Source organism: Agelaius tricolor, unplaced genomic scaffold (genome assembly GCF_023055355.1).
Source record: "Agelaius tricolor isolate 1412-34295 unplaced genomic scaffold, bAgeTri1.0.p SCAF_7, whole genome shotgun sequence".
Taxonomy (NCBI): Eukaryota; Metazoa; Chordata; class Aves; order Passeriformes; family Icteridae; genus Agelaius; species Agelaius tricolor.
Genome location: NW_027269267.1, coordinates 20,036,499 through 20,052,752, shown reverse-complemented (window position 1 = coordinate 20,052,752; position 16,254 = coordinate 20,036,499). Strand labels below are relative to the sequence as shown.

Genomic DNA, 16,254 nt, shown 5'->3' with positions numbered 1-16,254 from the left:
AGGAGTTTGATGTTTTATGCTGAAAATTATCTTTTTTTAGGAAATAAGCAACACTGTCTTTAGGAAAACTTTGGTACGACTCATTATTTGACATAAATGTCTTCACTGTCTATCTGAACTTGTGACAGTTGGCTTCCTTCACAGACAATGTTACACAGAGTGAAAAAAAAGCATTTCTATGGTAAGATCTACCTACATAGACATTTAATTATGGATATCAGGAAATATAAGAAATGCATTTTTCCCTCAACTGAGTATCAAGAAATCCTGGCATGAATGGGTCTGATTTAGATTATTTACCCCATAGACATCTGCCCTTGATCAGATGATCCCACCCCTAGGTGGCCCAAATTGGACACAGCAGACAAACAACTTTACTCATCATTTTTACATAATGACTGTGGTTAAGCAAAACTGAAATGGAAGACAGTATCTGTGGAATAAAAAAACCCCAGTGTTTACTGCTGTGATATGAAATCAGTGGCTTAACAATCTAAATAGAGACAGCTTATCAAGCCCTTACCTTTGGGGATAGTAATCTGACAGCCCAGGTCACAGTCCTGCTGCAACTGATAAAAAGCCACTTCCTGCAGCCGAGCACGCTCCAGCTCCGAGAGGCTCTGCACGGGAACTGACTTCAGCCGAACGCTGCGCCCTGACATGCTGTTCCAAGTGAAATCACCCTACAGGAAATCAAATGGAAAAATATGAAGCATCATATGGTATGCACAGTTTAATAAACAGAACCATCTCTTTTACTGCTAGAAAAAACAACATAGGTTCTTCTCACCAAAAGGCCATTGTCTTGGACATCTCTAACTTTTCAAATATCTTTATTTTCCCTAGAGCAGCATTCCTTAAAAGGGATACAGACATGCAAAACAAGAAGTCAGTTCTGTCTGAAGCCATTTAATCAAGTATTGTTGAAAAACATTAGGATTCCAATAACAAAAAGCACAAAGCAGGGAAGGGGGGGAAAAAAGCACCCTTGTCTGCTTTTCCCAGTTTACTTTCTCTGTACAGCACTTGATGTTACTTAATTATCTTCCCGCACCATCAGTCAGAGCAGCAGATCTCCATGGACAATATCCATCTTCTCTCCCACATCCTGCTCATCCTACTCCAGCAGACTTGGAGAATGCACTGGCAGAGCCCCTTTTCCAACACATCTCATCTCCTCCTTATGACGAGGCTGTGTTTAGAATATGAACGACTAAAGGACAAGACATTCCATGTTTTTGAACAGCTGCAATAACAACCTATTTGTTAACATTTATAGAGGAAAACAGCATGAGATATGCTACATCTCTGGAAGGTACCAATTATGCTTGGAAAGCAAACTGAAAGCTTTAGCTGTTGTATATCCCACCTGTGAGAACCTACACAAGAAAACTATTCCAAAATACTCCCAGTATTCAGCTTGGGCCAGAGAAGTAATCATCACTCAAACAGAAGAGCGAGCACAAACACAACCTTAAAGCCTGGCAATTAACTTAAAGTAAAACTTCCCGAATTCATCTCAAAGAGCACAGACTAATACAGGGAGAGAAAGAATTTGTTTTTCATTCTAACCATGTTAAAAAATAAACATCAGTCTTGTCACTAAGTATAACCTGATGCAGCTGCTGATAATGAAAAAACTCTGATGCACATCAGCTGGGCGGTAAGAAACCCAACAACCTGCCTATTATCACAGCATGGCAGACTTACAATTAAAAGACTTCACTCTCATTTTCAGTTTAAATTTCAACATCTTTACCTTCACTGCATACTAATTTTTTTCACTGTAAACTTATGATTCATTAGTTCTGCACATCCATCTGCAGTCAAAGGACTTCAAAAATTATTGGTAGAAGCTCCTTAATAGAAAAATCAGTAAAATTAGACTTAGCATTATGCAAACATATTTTTGCACATTTCCATATATTTTGCCCATATATGTGCATGTATATTTATATAGACACGTACAACCTGTACATACATTTGCATTTAAGCACATATGCACATCTATGACTATGAGTGTATCCACATAGAAGCATGAGACAAAAACCATTAACAAATGTGCAGCACCATTTAGCAATACAGATTAAAGGAATTACACAGTTAACACTCTTTCTTGTGATTCACAAAATATGTTTGAGTTCAGCAAGGAATTTTTTTCTTTTTTTGCCAGAGTAGCTTTTTTAAGTCATTAAGCAATCATAATAGATAAAGGCACTACCTCAATGTCAACAACTGGACCTCTATATCTTAATGATGTACTATGATCAATGTCTTTATAATATTTATATGCATGTGGGCTACATATGGAAAACTTCTGTGTTACCCCAGTATTTAACTACTGCAATTTCTTACTTCATTTTTTTTTCTCTTCACCTGTTCTTGCTCTTCTGGTGCCTTACTGTTGACTAACAAGATTTAGTAATCTCAGACTAAAGGTTTGCACAGTGTTACAAGCCAAGCTGTGTAGCTTAAGTCAAGCAAAACCAAACCAGCAAGAGTCACATAAACCTTATTTGAAAAACTGCAAGTAAACATTTACATTTTTTAGAAAGCTGTTGTCATTTATAGATAAAAGTGATCAAAAACATCATCCAAAACCAGACAATGTATACAACAAAACTAATTCCTTTCCAACCCTGATAATGCAAAAGAAACTTTACAAGCACAGAAGTATGCCATTCAATCTTCATGAACATATAAAATATAAAGTATTCTACAGTCAAAATGCTACAGACAGAGAAATACAGGTTTTTATGATGGAGTTTAGGGTATTTTATCTTAAGTTACTTCTCCCTCATGAGCATTTTTATAAACAAAAATATCACTGGTATGTCTACCATAAAAAATCTGAAATCCTAACCCTGAATATTAAAACAGGAATGGGAAGCAAAAATGACACCCCTAAGAAAACTTTAAGGAAACAGAATACATGTCCTGTTTCCTGTAGACCACAAAAACCAAGTGCAGCATGAGACTGCTAAGAATTAACCCAAATTAGGCAAAAGTTCCTAACTGAATTCTGCATGAATACATGAATTATTCCTCTTTTTCAGGAATGAAATAGAATTATGAAAAATAATTTATAATGAAATGAAAAATCAATTACAATAAATGAAAAAAAAAAAACAGGTTGTTATTCTGCCAGTTTGCAAGGCCCCCATATGTTCTTGGTGCTCACTGTCTAGCTAAAAACAGTTATTTGCAACATTTGCACTTTGCAATGCCTGGTTGCTGAGATTAAAGAGTTTGCAATCACTCTGCCCAATTGCTGTGCACTAAAGAAGACATTCCTTTTCAACACTTGATGGGTTTGATAAAATCTCTGCTAGGTCACATTAACATAGGTTTTTATTATGCTAATGGAACACATGACTAATAAACTAAAATATTTTTGGAAAATCATGTGGTAGGTAGGGCCAATGAAATCTCCTAATCTTTAACAGTTCAAGAAACATTTCCTTGGAAAATTCTGTTTCATTTTGCAAATATATATCACTTATATATCACCGTCTTCTAGGAGTCAAAACACAGTATTTGAGAATTTAATCTATTCAAATACTCCAATGCTTTACAAAACACAAGGTAAATTACAGGCCTCATCTTCCTCCCAAAACACTGCACAGTTATACAAACAGCCTCTAAATATTGCAAAATCATCCAGGCTTGGGAGAGGTCCAGGAAAGTCAAGCTCCCTTGAAGAATGGGTGCTCATGTAATTACATCTGCCTAAAGCTATTCAGCACTCTGTGGGGCAACCAAAGGAGGATGAGGGCAGCACAGACATGAAGAGCATTTTCTGTTTCTCTCTCCATATGAGAAGAAACACTTCACCAGCCTAATTCAACATCAGCCTGACCTAGCTGGAAGCTTAAAAGGAGCAGAAGACCTTTAAGCAACAAGTCAGAATGACATGTTTGTTTTTGACGTTCATGCTTATATGTGTGCAGACGTAGTACACAGCTTGCTTTCTATTATTTAGATTATAGGACTGTAAGTCTGAATATGCTCTGCAAATGATTCCATCACCAAGAAGGAAAAAAGGCAACACAGAAACAGAAGAGTGCAACAGAAATACTGTTCTGGGATAAAGTGATCAGCCTGACAGGACACAAACTGCTAACTGCACAGCTGCCTTCATCAAAGAATTTTATGAAACCATAACCTAGACTAAAAGCCTTCTCTGTTTTTTTTTTCCACCAACCAGTCACATATTTTTCCTCTCAAATCCACAACTTCAGCTGCATTTTCTCTCTGGCATCCCCATTAACATCTAACATCTTTCCTCCACTCAACTGAGCAGTTCACTTACCAGGTAACTACCTAAAATACCAGAGCAGATGACTCAGCAAAGAAGATTGCTGGAAAACTGCACCTTTGCCTCTGAAGAATCTGAATCTGTCCATTTTCCCTGTACTTCTTGTCCACAGTCATAAGCACAATCATGAGCACATTTTTAATAAGACGCAGACTGCAGCTTTTCTGATATTCTTCAAGTATTTTTCTAATAGGTTGGATGTTTGGTAACTCCAAAATAAACATTAAGTGGTACATCCTGACTTAAGTAACACCATGCACTTAAATTACTCTTAAGCATGTCTAAGCTATTCTTGTGTGCCTGACCTTTCTCCCGAGCCTCCAACAGAAAATCTTGCAGATGTCTTTTAGAAAAGCCTCGCTCTTCTGTCTTTGGTACAATACAGAAACTGGTTGACAACTGCAAAGAATGCTGAATGTAAATGCAAATCTATAGGCAGTGAGCAGCCTTGATTTCCATGGAGTTTCAAGCCTTAGTGAGTTATGTGGATGGGAAAAGGTTAGGAAATAAGAAACCTCACATGTCACAGTTTTATAAAAAAGAATTTAATGCAAGATGGAGAATGCAATTTTTGTCTTATGCCTTATTGCTATTGTTAATGGCTTTGGTCTGTACTGATTTAGGTGAACACCATTATCAGATTAGCTGTCTACTTTTCGTTAGTCTTGCTCAAAATCATTTGAAACCACTAAGATCAAAACCAATTACGTCTACTTTTTTCTATCCTAGCAACTTTTAGCTATGTGCTTGTATTTAGATGGGTGTCCACTATAAAAGAACTCAGTGGTTTTGCACAAAAAGATTATATTGCAAATAATATAGTATTAGAGTGTTTTAATTCTGTTTGTTTAATTACTTCTTTAAGCTTCATGAAACTGTATATCACTGCCATTTTACAACCTTTTGTTTCCCCATGTCATTTATTTCAACTCTCTATACAATTATTTCCAGACTCCTCAGGCATAAACTCTCACAATTTGGCTACTGGCACAGGTAATCCCTCTTCATTTCCCTGGTGCTGCTAAAGTAAAAGTCAGTCACTTCAGTACAGCTACATACTCTGTCCTATTGAATCAACATACAAAATACTGTTCCTGGATAGGATGAAAATGAAGGAGAAGGGGAAAAACTCATTTAAGTAGTCTTTTAAGCATTACATGCAGTTAAAAACTGCATGGAAACTATTATTAATGCTATCCCAGATAATTACCTGCAAATTAAGGAAAAGTTAAAAAGCAGTAGATGGTACAAATGTGCTATGACCTGACTCACTCTGTCGCCCTCATTTCAGATGCTCTTCCATAGCACCCACAGCTCAGTGCATGACAGGCACACCCTGGTTTCCAGCAGGCATTGCTAACAACTGCAACCCAAGATGCTCTCAGATCACACAGATGCTCCCAAGTGTCTGCTACTACTGCAAAAGAATTCCTTCAGATGAACGAAATGCCACCTCAACACTATACAAAGAAGCACAAAACTTGCTGTGTGACATTAAAGCAATCAGAGGAAGAGATCTAAACATGGATGTACAAAGTATGGGGCCTCAACAATTAATCTTCATTAAGAAAGACTGACTTCACTAGAGTTGTTATCTAGGGTGACATCCTGTTCCCCTTGACGTCAGTGGCAAAATTATTAATATAACATCTCCTCTAGGAAGAGAGTCAGTGCAGTCCAGATGATTCTGTGGTAGCTTGGAGCCTTGCACTAAAGTTGCCTTATCTCACACTGTATTGTATTTAAGTGTAGTTTTGTTGGAAAGATCACATTTTACAAAACACTGGTTGAGATACCAAAACTACTTAATGGCAATTAATATAACCACTGCATTGCCAAAGACAGACACTTCCTCAAATCCTGTCTCATTCCCAAGGCTGGAAACCCATGTATTCAGGATCAGTACTGCAAGGCAACCCCTGTGGGAACACTGGAATGCTGGTATTACACTCAGGGGACAGAATTCACACCCACAACAGAAAGACTTCATCTAGCAAGAAGGCATGAACCCGTGTCCAGGTAAAGATATCCACGTCAGACTATTAATTACAGTGGTGATTTCCATTTATCAGAGTAAAAACTAACTTTGGTCTAAGGATAAACAGAGAGCAGAACAATGAGCATGCTTTCACAGGAGTATTAAAACTGTTGAAATAAAGGGGAAAATATTTCCAGATCAACCTTTCCAAGTTTTCTAAATGCCTCAGGATACTATTTCATGTTTAGAGTATTTAAAAGGCATTCTCTTACAAAACCCTGATGTGTAATGGAGATGTATTTAATTCCTTTTCTGACATTAATAAACCTGAATGATGTACAAAGATATTGCCCAGCAAAATATTCATCCCTAACATATGGACTCTATACTGAACTTTTTCAACTGATCCAAAAACCAACCTCCCAAAGTCAGAAAGCTCCCCTAAAATGCATCAAAATATATGGTCAGTTTTTTTGGATTTCTTACACACAATTAAACTAGACATGGCCAAATACCTTTTTGGAGGTTTCAAAATAGAGACAAAACACCTTAAAAAGCCCAAATCCAACTTCAGAATTACAGCTGAAACTTTGTTGGTCTTCACATTAGCAGCTTTTTGAGTGTTTTCATGTGTAATAGAGAATTAAGCCATACTGCAATACTGTGAATTTTACTGCAGGTTAAGGGTACAAGCAGTGCTGTCACAACTATGACTGCATGAAGTAACAAGCTGAAAAACTGCAGTAGTTAAACCATCTGGGAGCACAGCAGTGAGCTACAGAAGTTTCATCAATCTCAACACATAAGATGTGGGATAGTCTCGTTTCATTAAGAGAATTTTCTTCCTTTCTATTGGTTCGTTTACTGTACATTTTGAGAGGCTGGTGCTAGGTTTTTCCAAGTGTTAAACACTTTTCCAAGTGTTAAACTCCTGCTTCATTTGGAATAACAAGAACTCTGCAACCTAATGGCAGCTGAACCAAAATCCAATACAATAGCTGCACAAATATTATTTTTAGTTGCAAAGCTTACTTAAACAGACTCCACACCAGTTCCTATGACCAACACAGATGTGATCCCAACAGCCCTCAGTGTTCAGCTGCCTGTGAAGGTGAATGAAGAGCTACAGCCATGATACACTGAAGACTGGCATCTACTCTTTGAGCTTTCCTGTGCCACAGGTTATGGAAAAGGAGGACTGTCCTGAGGACAACTCTTGCTCAATACTGTAGGTTACAGTAATCCATTCATTCCATGAGTGCCATCTAGAAAAGCCATGTACTTACTAAATGTAAAGCTTCATGTGAGATCCTGATTATTGAAATAGTGCTCCTTCTCCTAAGCCTAACGAGATTAATGTTAAGCAAACAAAATAGTAAGGCTGAAACTATATGTGAACTGTATTTAAACAATCTGAATGAAAAAAATACAATTATGTGTCCTATTTGGATATATGATCCTGTAGTACAAAATATCCCAGTGAAACAACAAGGATCTCTGCTTGCACAGCACAAAATTAAACATTTCTGCACACAATTAGAGGTATCAATGTGACCATAGCCAATGCCTTGAACAGTTAGGAGTGCCATCTATTTGTATTATATAAAAGAGTGGCATCTATTTGTCCATATAAAAGAAAAAATTGCAACATTTTAGAAGAAAGGAAATTACCTACTATTTAAAAGAGAGAATGCATGTGAAAGAGTACACATTGTAATTTCCAAGCCTGCAAAAATCGTATCTGCCAAAGTATTGTACACAAAGCTAAAAATATGTATTTGAGTACTCTAGTTTACTTCCTGGATTTTGAGCTTTTAAGACTCATGCAGATTACATGATCTGACAAGGATACTGTCACAATCTCATAATGAAAGTTAAAATCAAATAATTCTATAGCTCCAAGAACAGAGATCTGACTAACAGCATAGTCTTTAATTCAATACAAAACTCTACTCTTACTGTTTCAAGTGGTTCATACCAGTCTTTTCTATAAACTTGTACAATTGACAGAAAGAAAAACGAGGTCTGTTGCACACAGGAAAACAGTCATCTGACTACCTGAATACCAGATCTGGCTGAAAAACAATTCTAGGACGGTATTTTCTTCTTTTGAGGGGGAGAGTGGGGCTGTGTGTTATTTACTTGATAGATACAAAATTCAAGACATCTCTAAATATTGACATTTGCAAAGTAAAGTGACAGCTCTCAGTTACACAGCTAAAATACAAAGGACTTGGGAAGAAGTCTGGGAAGTAGTGACCTGACCTGGAGCAAGAGCCTGAACCAGGCTTTCACACAATCACAGAAGCATTAAGTTGGAAACTACCTCCAAGATCATCATGTCCAACCTTTGACTGGACACCACCATGCAAACTAAACCCCGAGCACCGTGTGCCACGTTGTCATTTCTTTAATAACTCCAGGGACGGCGACTCCACCACCTGCCTGGGCAGCACACTTCAATGCTTAACAACGCTTTCAGTGAAGAAATTACTCAGAATGTCCAACCTGAACCTGCCAAGGTGCAGCTTGAGGGTCTGTTCTCTCCTACTGCTGGTTGCAGAGAGCAGTAAGATCCCCATGACCACCTTTTTTCTCCAGGCTAAACAATCCCACCTCTCTCAACCACCCCTGAAAGGACCTGTGCTGTCCTTCGTCAGCTCCACTGCTCTCCTCTGGACACACTCCAGCATCTCAGTGTCTTTGGAGAGGGGTCCTGAACTGGACACAGGATATGGGGTGTGACCTCACCAGTGCCCAGGACAGGGGAAGAATCCCTTCCCTTGACCTACTGGACACACTATTTCTGGTACAGGATGCCATTGGTCTTCTTGGCCCCTGGGCACTGCTGGCTCCTGTTCAGCCACTGTCAACCAGCAACCTCAGGTCCTTTTCCACTGGCACACATCTTTCCCAGACTGGAGAGATGCCTGGGGTCATTATGGCCAAAGTGCAGGACCCAGCACATGGTCCTATTGAACCTCATGTTGCCAGGCACGGCCCATGGATCCAGGTTTACCCCATCCCAGACAATTGCCCTACTCAGGAGGCCACTGTCTACTCCAACATCTCCATCCCTACTATGCTGAACCTCAGCAGAGATTTCCAGAGCCATCTGCAAACTCATTACATGAATGGCTCCTCTGAGAGCTGACTTGGACACTCTAACAGTGACCACCCACTGACTCAGTACTGTGACCATGTGTGCTTCCTCATGCCCATTCTCTTTTTCATAAACTGGCTGAGATAAATGCTGAAAAAAGGTTGTAGGAGCCGTTTTCTTCTTTAAGGAAGTTTTCTTTGAGTCATGAGTTTATTTCACCAGACAGCAGTGCTGCAGTGTAAGCAACACAGGAGTTCTGGAAGGTAGGGACAAGTGCATTTCAGACATGCAACAAGTAAAAAATTAGCTTTTAGAGAACAGGAGTTCTCACTTCTTTTGCTACATAATCACTCTACACTTCAGTTTTACCCCTCTCCCACTATGTTCACCTGTGCAAACATTACCCGGTGCTACACACTGATGTCATGCAGCCCAGGACAAGTCTGTACCAGAGAGTGAGTTACAGTGCTCTGCCAGTCTACTCCAGTTTATTGGGACTGCGTTTCTTCCTTTATTTGTTGGGGTTTTTGTAAGATCTGGGATATCAAATTCCACCCATACTAGCAGCTGTTTTGCTGATTCTGTCTCTTTCCTGAAGACCCTGCAAAGATGATTCTCTATGGAAAAGTTCAAAAAATACACAAACTCTAATTACAAGGAAAAATACTGTGAGTACCAAAGAGGTGGCTTTGCACTCCTTAGTATTATGAATACTTTTCATCCATACAATTACTTTTCCTCTTCTTCCTATGCAATGAAGCACAATGTGATCTCTTTTTGCAAAGCACAGCACAGGACATTACATTAGCTTAATGAAAAGCACTATTCTGGCATTTCTTAGAAAAAAATTTACTGTTTGCACACATGACTCTGCTGATTTGCCATTAAGTTCAATACCAAACAGAGTTTAAATATTTTTTAAGAAACCACTTCAACTATACTGGAACTATTCAAACAGCTCTGAATGGATATATAGCTATAGGTCAGACTGATGGATCTTTGTATGTACCTGGAAAGATCACTAAAAAGCACCTTAAAGCTCACCATTGTTTGTTAACTTGCAGGCTTGTTAAAAATGTGACTTCTAAAGTAAGAAATGTAAAACAGATCCACACAAATAAAAACTGCTGCAACACCAATTTTCAGGAAAAAGGTGTATTTTCTATACTGCCCCTCCAACCTGAAGAACCCCAAATTCAAACAGACATTCCACCACTTCTTTCTTTGTTTTAAAACAGCACGTTTACTTTGGACAGAAGAGGGGAAAAATAGCCATAAAGTTCCCACTGTTATGAAAAACAGAAACAATTGCTAGAGTTACAAGCTCCTCACAGACTGAGCCAGATGATGAACAGCTCTGGGTCTCTACTTTCTCCTATGCAGTTAACTCAAATTTAAAAATGCAACAATAACACAGCCGTGGCCATAAAACCTGATGCATACAGAAACTGTTATTTGCCAAAATGAACCTATGCAGTGGCAGCTGTCATGCCATCAGCTTTCAAAACCCCTTTATCTTCATCATATTTTTCTGACAACTGCCTGGGTTACGTGCCCTTCATGCACAGAGCATACAAAAAAAAGGATAAACATATCACCACAGAATCCAAAGCAAACCACCTGACAAAGCCACTAAAATACAAATCAGCCTAATTACAGAGTTTGGTTTCCAAACGTTAATGTCACTTCTCATTCCATAGTTTCATTACTCTCAGTCTTTATGAAAACAGGCATGGTCAGGAAACTGGTCTGAAAACAAACAGTATTTGAAGGCTCTCAGTTTGGTGATGGATTTCCAGAGCCTGGTAAGTGCCTGCTCTTTACCCCCACTGAATCAAAGATGTTCACTTCTCTTCAAGCCCATCTAAAGCCCAAAAACATAAAACCTGATGTCACCATGAACAGCACATTCAGACCGTGTTCTTCATCACTTACCTCTATCCCATGACATACAAGATTATTCGGTTTCCTTACCCATTAACTGAGCTCTCTTTTGTCTTCAGTGTTCTTTAGTATTTGATCAGATATTCAGGCTTGAATTAAGGACACAGATCCAGATATGCTGCATCATAAAATAAATTAAGAATAATGTTGTTGACCTGCAGCTGTGTACTGAGCAGCTGAGAGTGAGCCTGGCTGGAGCAGCTGTGACTCCCAGGACACCTTTTGCTGCCAGACGTCATGAATCTTAAAGAGGAAAAATTGTGTTTTCCTTTCTCTGCTTTGAAGCAAGCTGAGAGGTTGGCCCAAGGAAAAGCTCAGTCACACAGACAGGCTGTGACTGGGTTCTCTGCTTCTTACTCCAGAGATGTGCTGAGCTAGTGCAAGGAGCTGTGAGGAAGGGGCAAATCTCCTCCCAAAAATCCTTCAGCCTGGGGATGTGGAAACTCAGAACCATCTGCAACTGCTCCAACTCTCCCTCTATCAGGAGTAGCCAAGAGTGCTGGACACAGCTGCCATGGCACCTTAGAACACAGCAAGGAGCTCTCAGCAGCTTCTGCCTGACCTTCTCGCACAGAGCTATTTAAAACACCTTTGAAAACTTAACTCAGGCAGGCCAGATAAATTTATAACATAATTTGACAACAGTAACACAGAGACTGAGCATTTTACACAGTCTGCTAGGGAAAAAAAATATATCCTTGATAAAGGCACTGCTTCATAAATAATGTCTGTCATGTTCACAGTCCCCATACAGAATGCTGTCATCTATAGTGCATGGGCAGAGAGTGTAGGAATTTGTGAGCAACAAACTGTGAATCACCAATTATTCTGATGGCAGCTCTGCCCTGTGTGGCTTTTCACCAAGTCATTCTTCAGAGAGACAATTTGTTTGTTGGCTGGCACAACCCAGTGCTTCATCAGATTGCACACAGAGCCATGGGCTGGAGTTCACAGCAATGGCAAGGCAGATTATGTAGTGCAGCTTCCTGGATTTCCCCTCTCCCTCCAGATATCTACGCAGATGCCTCATCCACATCTAAATCAGCAGGCTCAAGAGCTGCCCACCAGCCAGGGTATGAGAGCCCCAGCTCAGAAACTCACAGTCCCTCTTGGGTTGACATCGTGGCCATCAGCCTCATTCCTCACAGCACCAAACTCAGACATCAGCTGTCCATAATTGTGGAGCCTTATGAAAAGCCCAGGGAAATCAATGCAGAGGCCTCAGCATTTTCAGTGCCTCAGATCCGACATCAAATCCTCAAATTATGCAGCTCCTCACCTCCATTTCCAGCCTCTTTCCAGACTGCTGCCCAGGGGTGAGAGGTGCCAGGAGCAGCTGGTGTGCTGCACATTAGGCATCACACCAGACAAGATTTCCAAGGCAAACAAGCTCTCTTATCTATCTGCAGAGAGAGCTGAATAACCCCAGCTGAGTACTGTCACTGACTGTTGAGAAGCTGCAGCCAAAGAGCAGTGTTCTCTTAGTCCTCCCAAAAACATGCTGTACATTTGTAGTCCTTGCAATCTTTCTTCAAAAGTAAGTTTCTTTAGCCCACATATCCCTTGTGCCAGTATTCTCTGAGTTTCCTTAATGAGCAAAACTCTATTTATATAACTGGAAATGGGGTTGTGCTCCTTCTTGAGCCTGGTTTACTCAAACCATGTGATGACGGAACTGCCATTTCCAGCTCTGCAGAGCAGCTGCCCTGCAAACAAAGTATCTAAAAATCACCAATCCTTCTTGGTGGCCTGCATTAAGATAAAATTTAATGTCTGTGAAGACAGGTTTTTCCCTTTATCTGAAATTTTTTAAAAAGTGAAACAATATTGGAACTATAGGTACAAATTCATATTCATTGGAGATACAGGTTGACACTGTTTCCTTCTTAAAAACTGAATTCTGCTTTGAACCTGCACTATACACTAAAAGTGTTCCCTGCAAGAAAACCCAGGGGCATGCTGTCTACACTGTCTAGATGAACTTATTTGTATATAACTTCTATTAGCTACCAGCACATCCAGAGAGTTATCTTTCCCATTTCAAACCATTTTTTTCATTAATGCTGAGCTTTATATTTAAATACATGATATCAGAATTAAATGTTATGACACAAAATATTCATAGCTTGTGGAGAGGTTATAAAAAAATATACCCTATCAGCAACAAGAAGGGAGAAAATGAACATTTGTTTTGTTCTTTGGATTGATGTTTTTCCCCGAACACTCAAAAATGTTCATCTCAAAATTTAGAACTGAGCTTGGCCTAAATTCTCATAGAAAAATTACACACTTCTGAGATTGTAACTCTGTCATTCACAGACAAGGAGTATGGGACCTTTAGTTTGTTTCTTAATTGTGCAAAATTCCAAGGACTCACTCACACTCTGCAGAGGTGCAGGATTAAGAGAACTAAATTACCAGGCATTGAGAATTCCTCTGGCTGATCTCTTGTTACACCAATGACCAATTCTAGATATAAATGCCTCATGGGACTGCCAAAAATAGCTCCAGAAACAGAATTGACCTAAAATCTCATTTTTTTTCAGTGGGAAAGAAAAAAATACAGGATTTTGTCTTAAAAGAATATTCAAAAAAGATATGTTTTCTGTGGACAATAACAATGGTGTGGTGAAAAACTAAAATGCATTTGCAGCTAAGAATGATGGGTTTGGTCCAAAATGTGCCAGTGTGCTTCATAGGGGATTCCATTTAAGAACTTGGAATCTATAACTATGTATCTTTCCCCTTGCAAGCTGGAGTTCCTAGGACAGATTCCTTCCTCCACCTCCAGGGATGGCATCACACCACCAAAAGCCCTCCAGGCTCATTAGAAAGAACCTGGGGTATAAAACCCCCTGCAGAATGGCTTCTAGGAGACACAGCAGAGCTACCATGAATAAAAACATACTGGATCTTTACAATTCCATGAAAATTAACTGAAAACCACTAGTTTAGGCTTTCCTGCATTCTTTTTAAACTCCACCATGGCGCCTGGAGACAGACTGAGCATTCACAGTCATACAAGGTTATGTGCACTAGGTTCAGATGAAGCAGCTCATGCAAAAATAGAAATAAATAAGAGAAGTAAAACAACCTCTATTAAATTTACACTTCATATGATCCTAAGACCTGTGAAAATAGAGAAGTGGTGGCAAGTTGCATATGCAAAAAAGGCACTTTAATTATAGCTCTGCTGTCTGGTCCAGTAACCACAAAACACCCATCTGCTCCAGACACTCTCTGCCTGTGCCTCACAATCTCTAAAAAGCAGAAAGCAAATAAACACCAATTAAATATATTTAACTTGGAGGTTTTTATCTCTTGATTCTAAGTGTTATCCATCACCAGAAACTGATGACTCCAAAAGAGATGATGTAAGTACTCTGACAAGTTATATTAGACTCTAATAAAAGCCTATACATTGAGACAGATGAAGAGAGAACATGCAGCATCATTCCTTTTTCCAGAAAAGGAAAACATCATAAGGAGCTGCAGAGACTGAAAGTCTGATGGAGACTAGAAGGCCATCCTGGAGGAACCAAAGCTTGGTTTGCTCCAACATGACTGTGCTGGGGCTGTAATCTCCAAGAAGAGGATTCTCTGCATTTTCTCCAAGGCTTTTTAAAAGCAGTCATTGCAATATCCTGAAAATGCCACTTTACAGCTTTCTTTTCGTAAAACCACAGAGCAGATTTTATTTTTAGTGTAGCTCCAAAATCCAGGTGTGACAAGCAGCATTAGGTACAGCCCACACCTCAGCAGCCCTTGAGCCACAAGGACAAACTCCCACCTTTGGAGGTGTTTAGGTATCTGACCTGCAGAAAGTAGAGCACAGAGAGAACTAGGGACTGAACTGATATTTTGGAAAATGCTGCACTAGATTTTAAAAAGAGGGTGCAGGAGGAGTCTTGTCCAGGCCTCAGAGGGAGCTGCATGGCCAGGGAGAAGCTCACAGCAGCTCCCCAAATGTGCAACCCCAGCTCCAAGTCCTGTTTCAGAAACCAAGCTCAAAGAGCACAGGCCCTGCTCCCAAAGCATTTGAAAAGACATGTCCCATCCACAGTCTCCAAAGGAAAGACAAACATAAACAAACTCAAAGGCAGACTGAAAACCTATTTTTAGATAAATGAAGAGCACAAAAGCTTTCCAATGTCCTCTCCTTACCTCCTCTTCTATTTCTTGTCTTCCCCTCCCCTTATTCTCTATATGCCTTGGCTGTTGACTGTCAGAGGGCTGTCAACACCCTCTGCTCCTATTTAAATTTTTTAATGGCAATCTAGTAAGCATCCCCAATCCAATTATTTTAATATGTCTATGTTAAGTAGTCACAACAGCTCTTCTCACCAACATTATTACTACTGCAATTAAAATATATATTAGCTCAAAGATCCACGAAAGTCTCTTCGAATTTTACCTTTTGTTATTGTTTGAGCAAAGTGTTTAGTGAAAAGAAGAGGAACCAAAAGTGTGGACTTTAGGAGCCAGTATGAAGCTCTTGCAGACAAAAGGCACACAGACACAGGAAGTCAAAGAGCTTTCACTGCAGTATCCTTGTAAAACCAACAACTGCCTCCCAGGCTGAGCTTCCTGCTGAAACTGGCACTGCTGCTGTACAAAGAACTCCCCATCCCACAGACACATAACAGCACTGCATATTGCTTTTGAACTTTCATCAAACCCTACTCACATCAAAATATCACAGCACTTCAGCTTACTATCAAAGATTTCCAGTAACATATGGGTCTAGAGATTAATTTTGAGGTTTATGAGGTCTAAAGAGCTCTTATCTGCATTATGCCCTTTAATGAGCTAAATAAGATTATTTGATATAGCTCATTAATAACCACAAAGTATACTCAAGGGAAACTCAATCCAAAAACCTTTATTTTGAAATAAGAGGGATTATACACT

The 16,254-nt window shown here is 39.5% G+C and overlaps 1 protein-coding gene across 5 annotated transcripts in view; it reads right to left on the bottom strand.

The window, feature by feature from the left end:
- ARHGAP6 (Rho GTPase activating protein 6) overlaps window positions 1-16,254 on the bottom strand; it is a 319,683-nt gene that overhangs the window by 59,421 nt on the left and 244,008 nt on the right. For all 5 annotated transcript variants that reach the window (XM_071430546.1, XM_071430550.1, XM_071430547.1 and 2 more), the window contains one exon: window positions 524-683. In XM_071430546.1, the coding sequence (XP_071286647.1) occupies window positions 524-683 (160 nt within the window). The remainder of the gene's footprint in view (window positions 1-523; window positions 684-16,254) is intronic.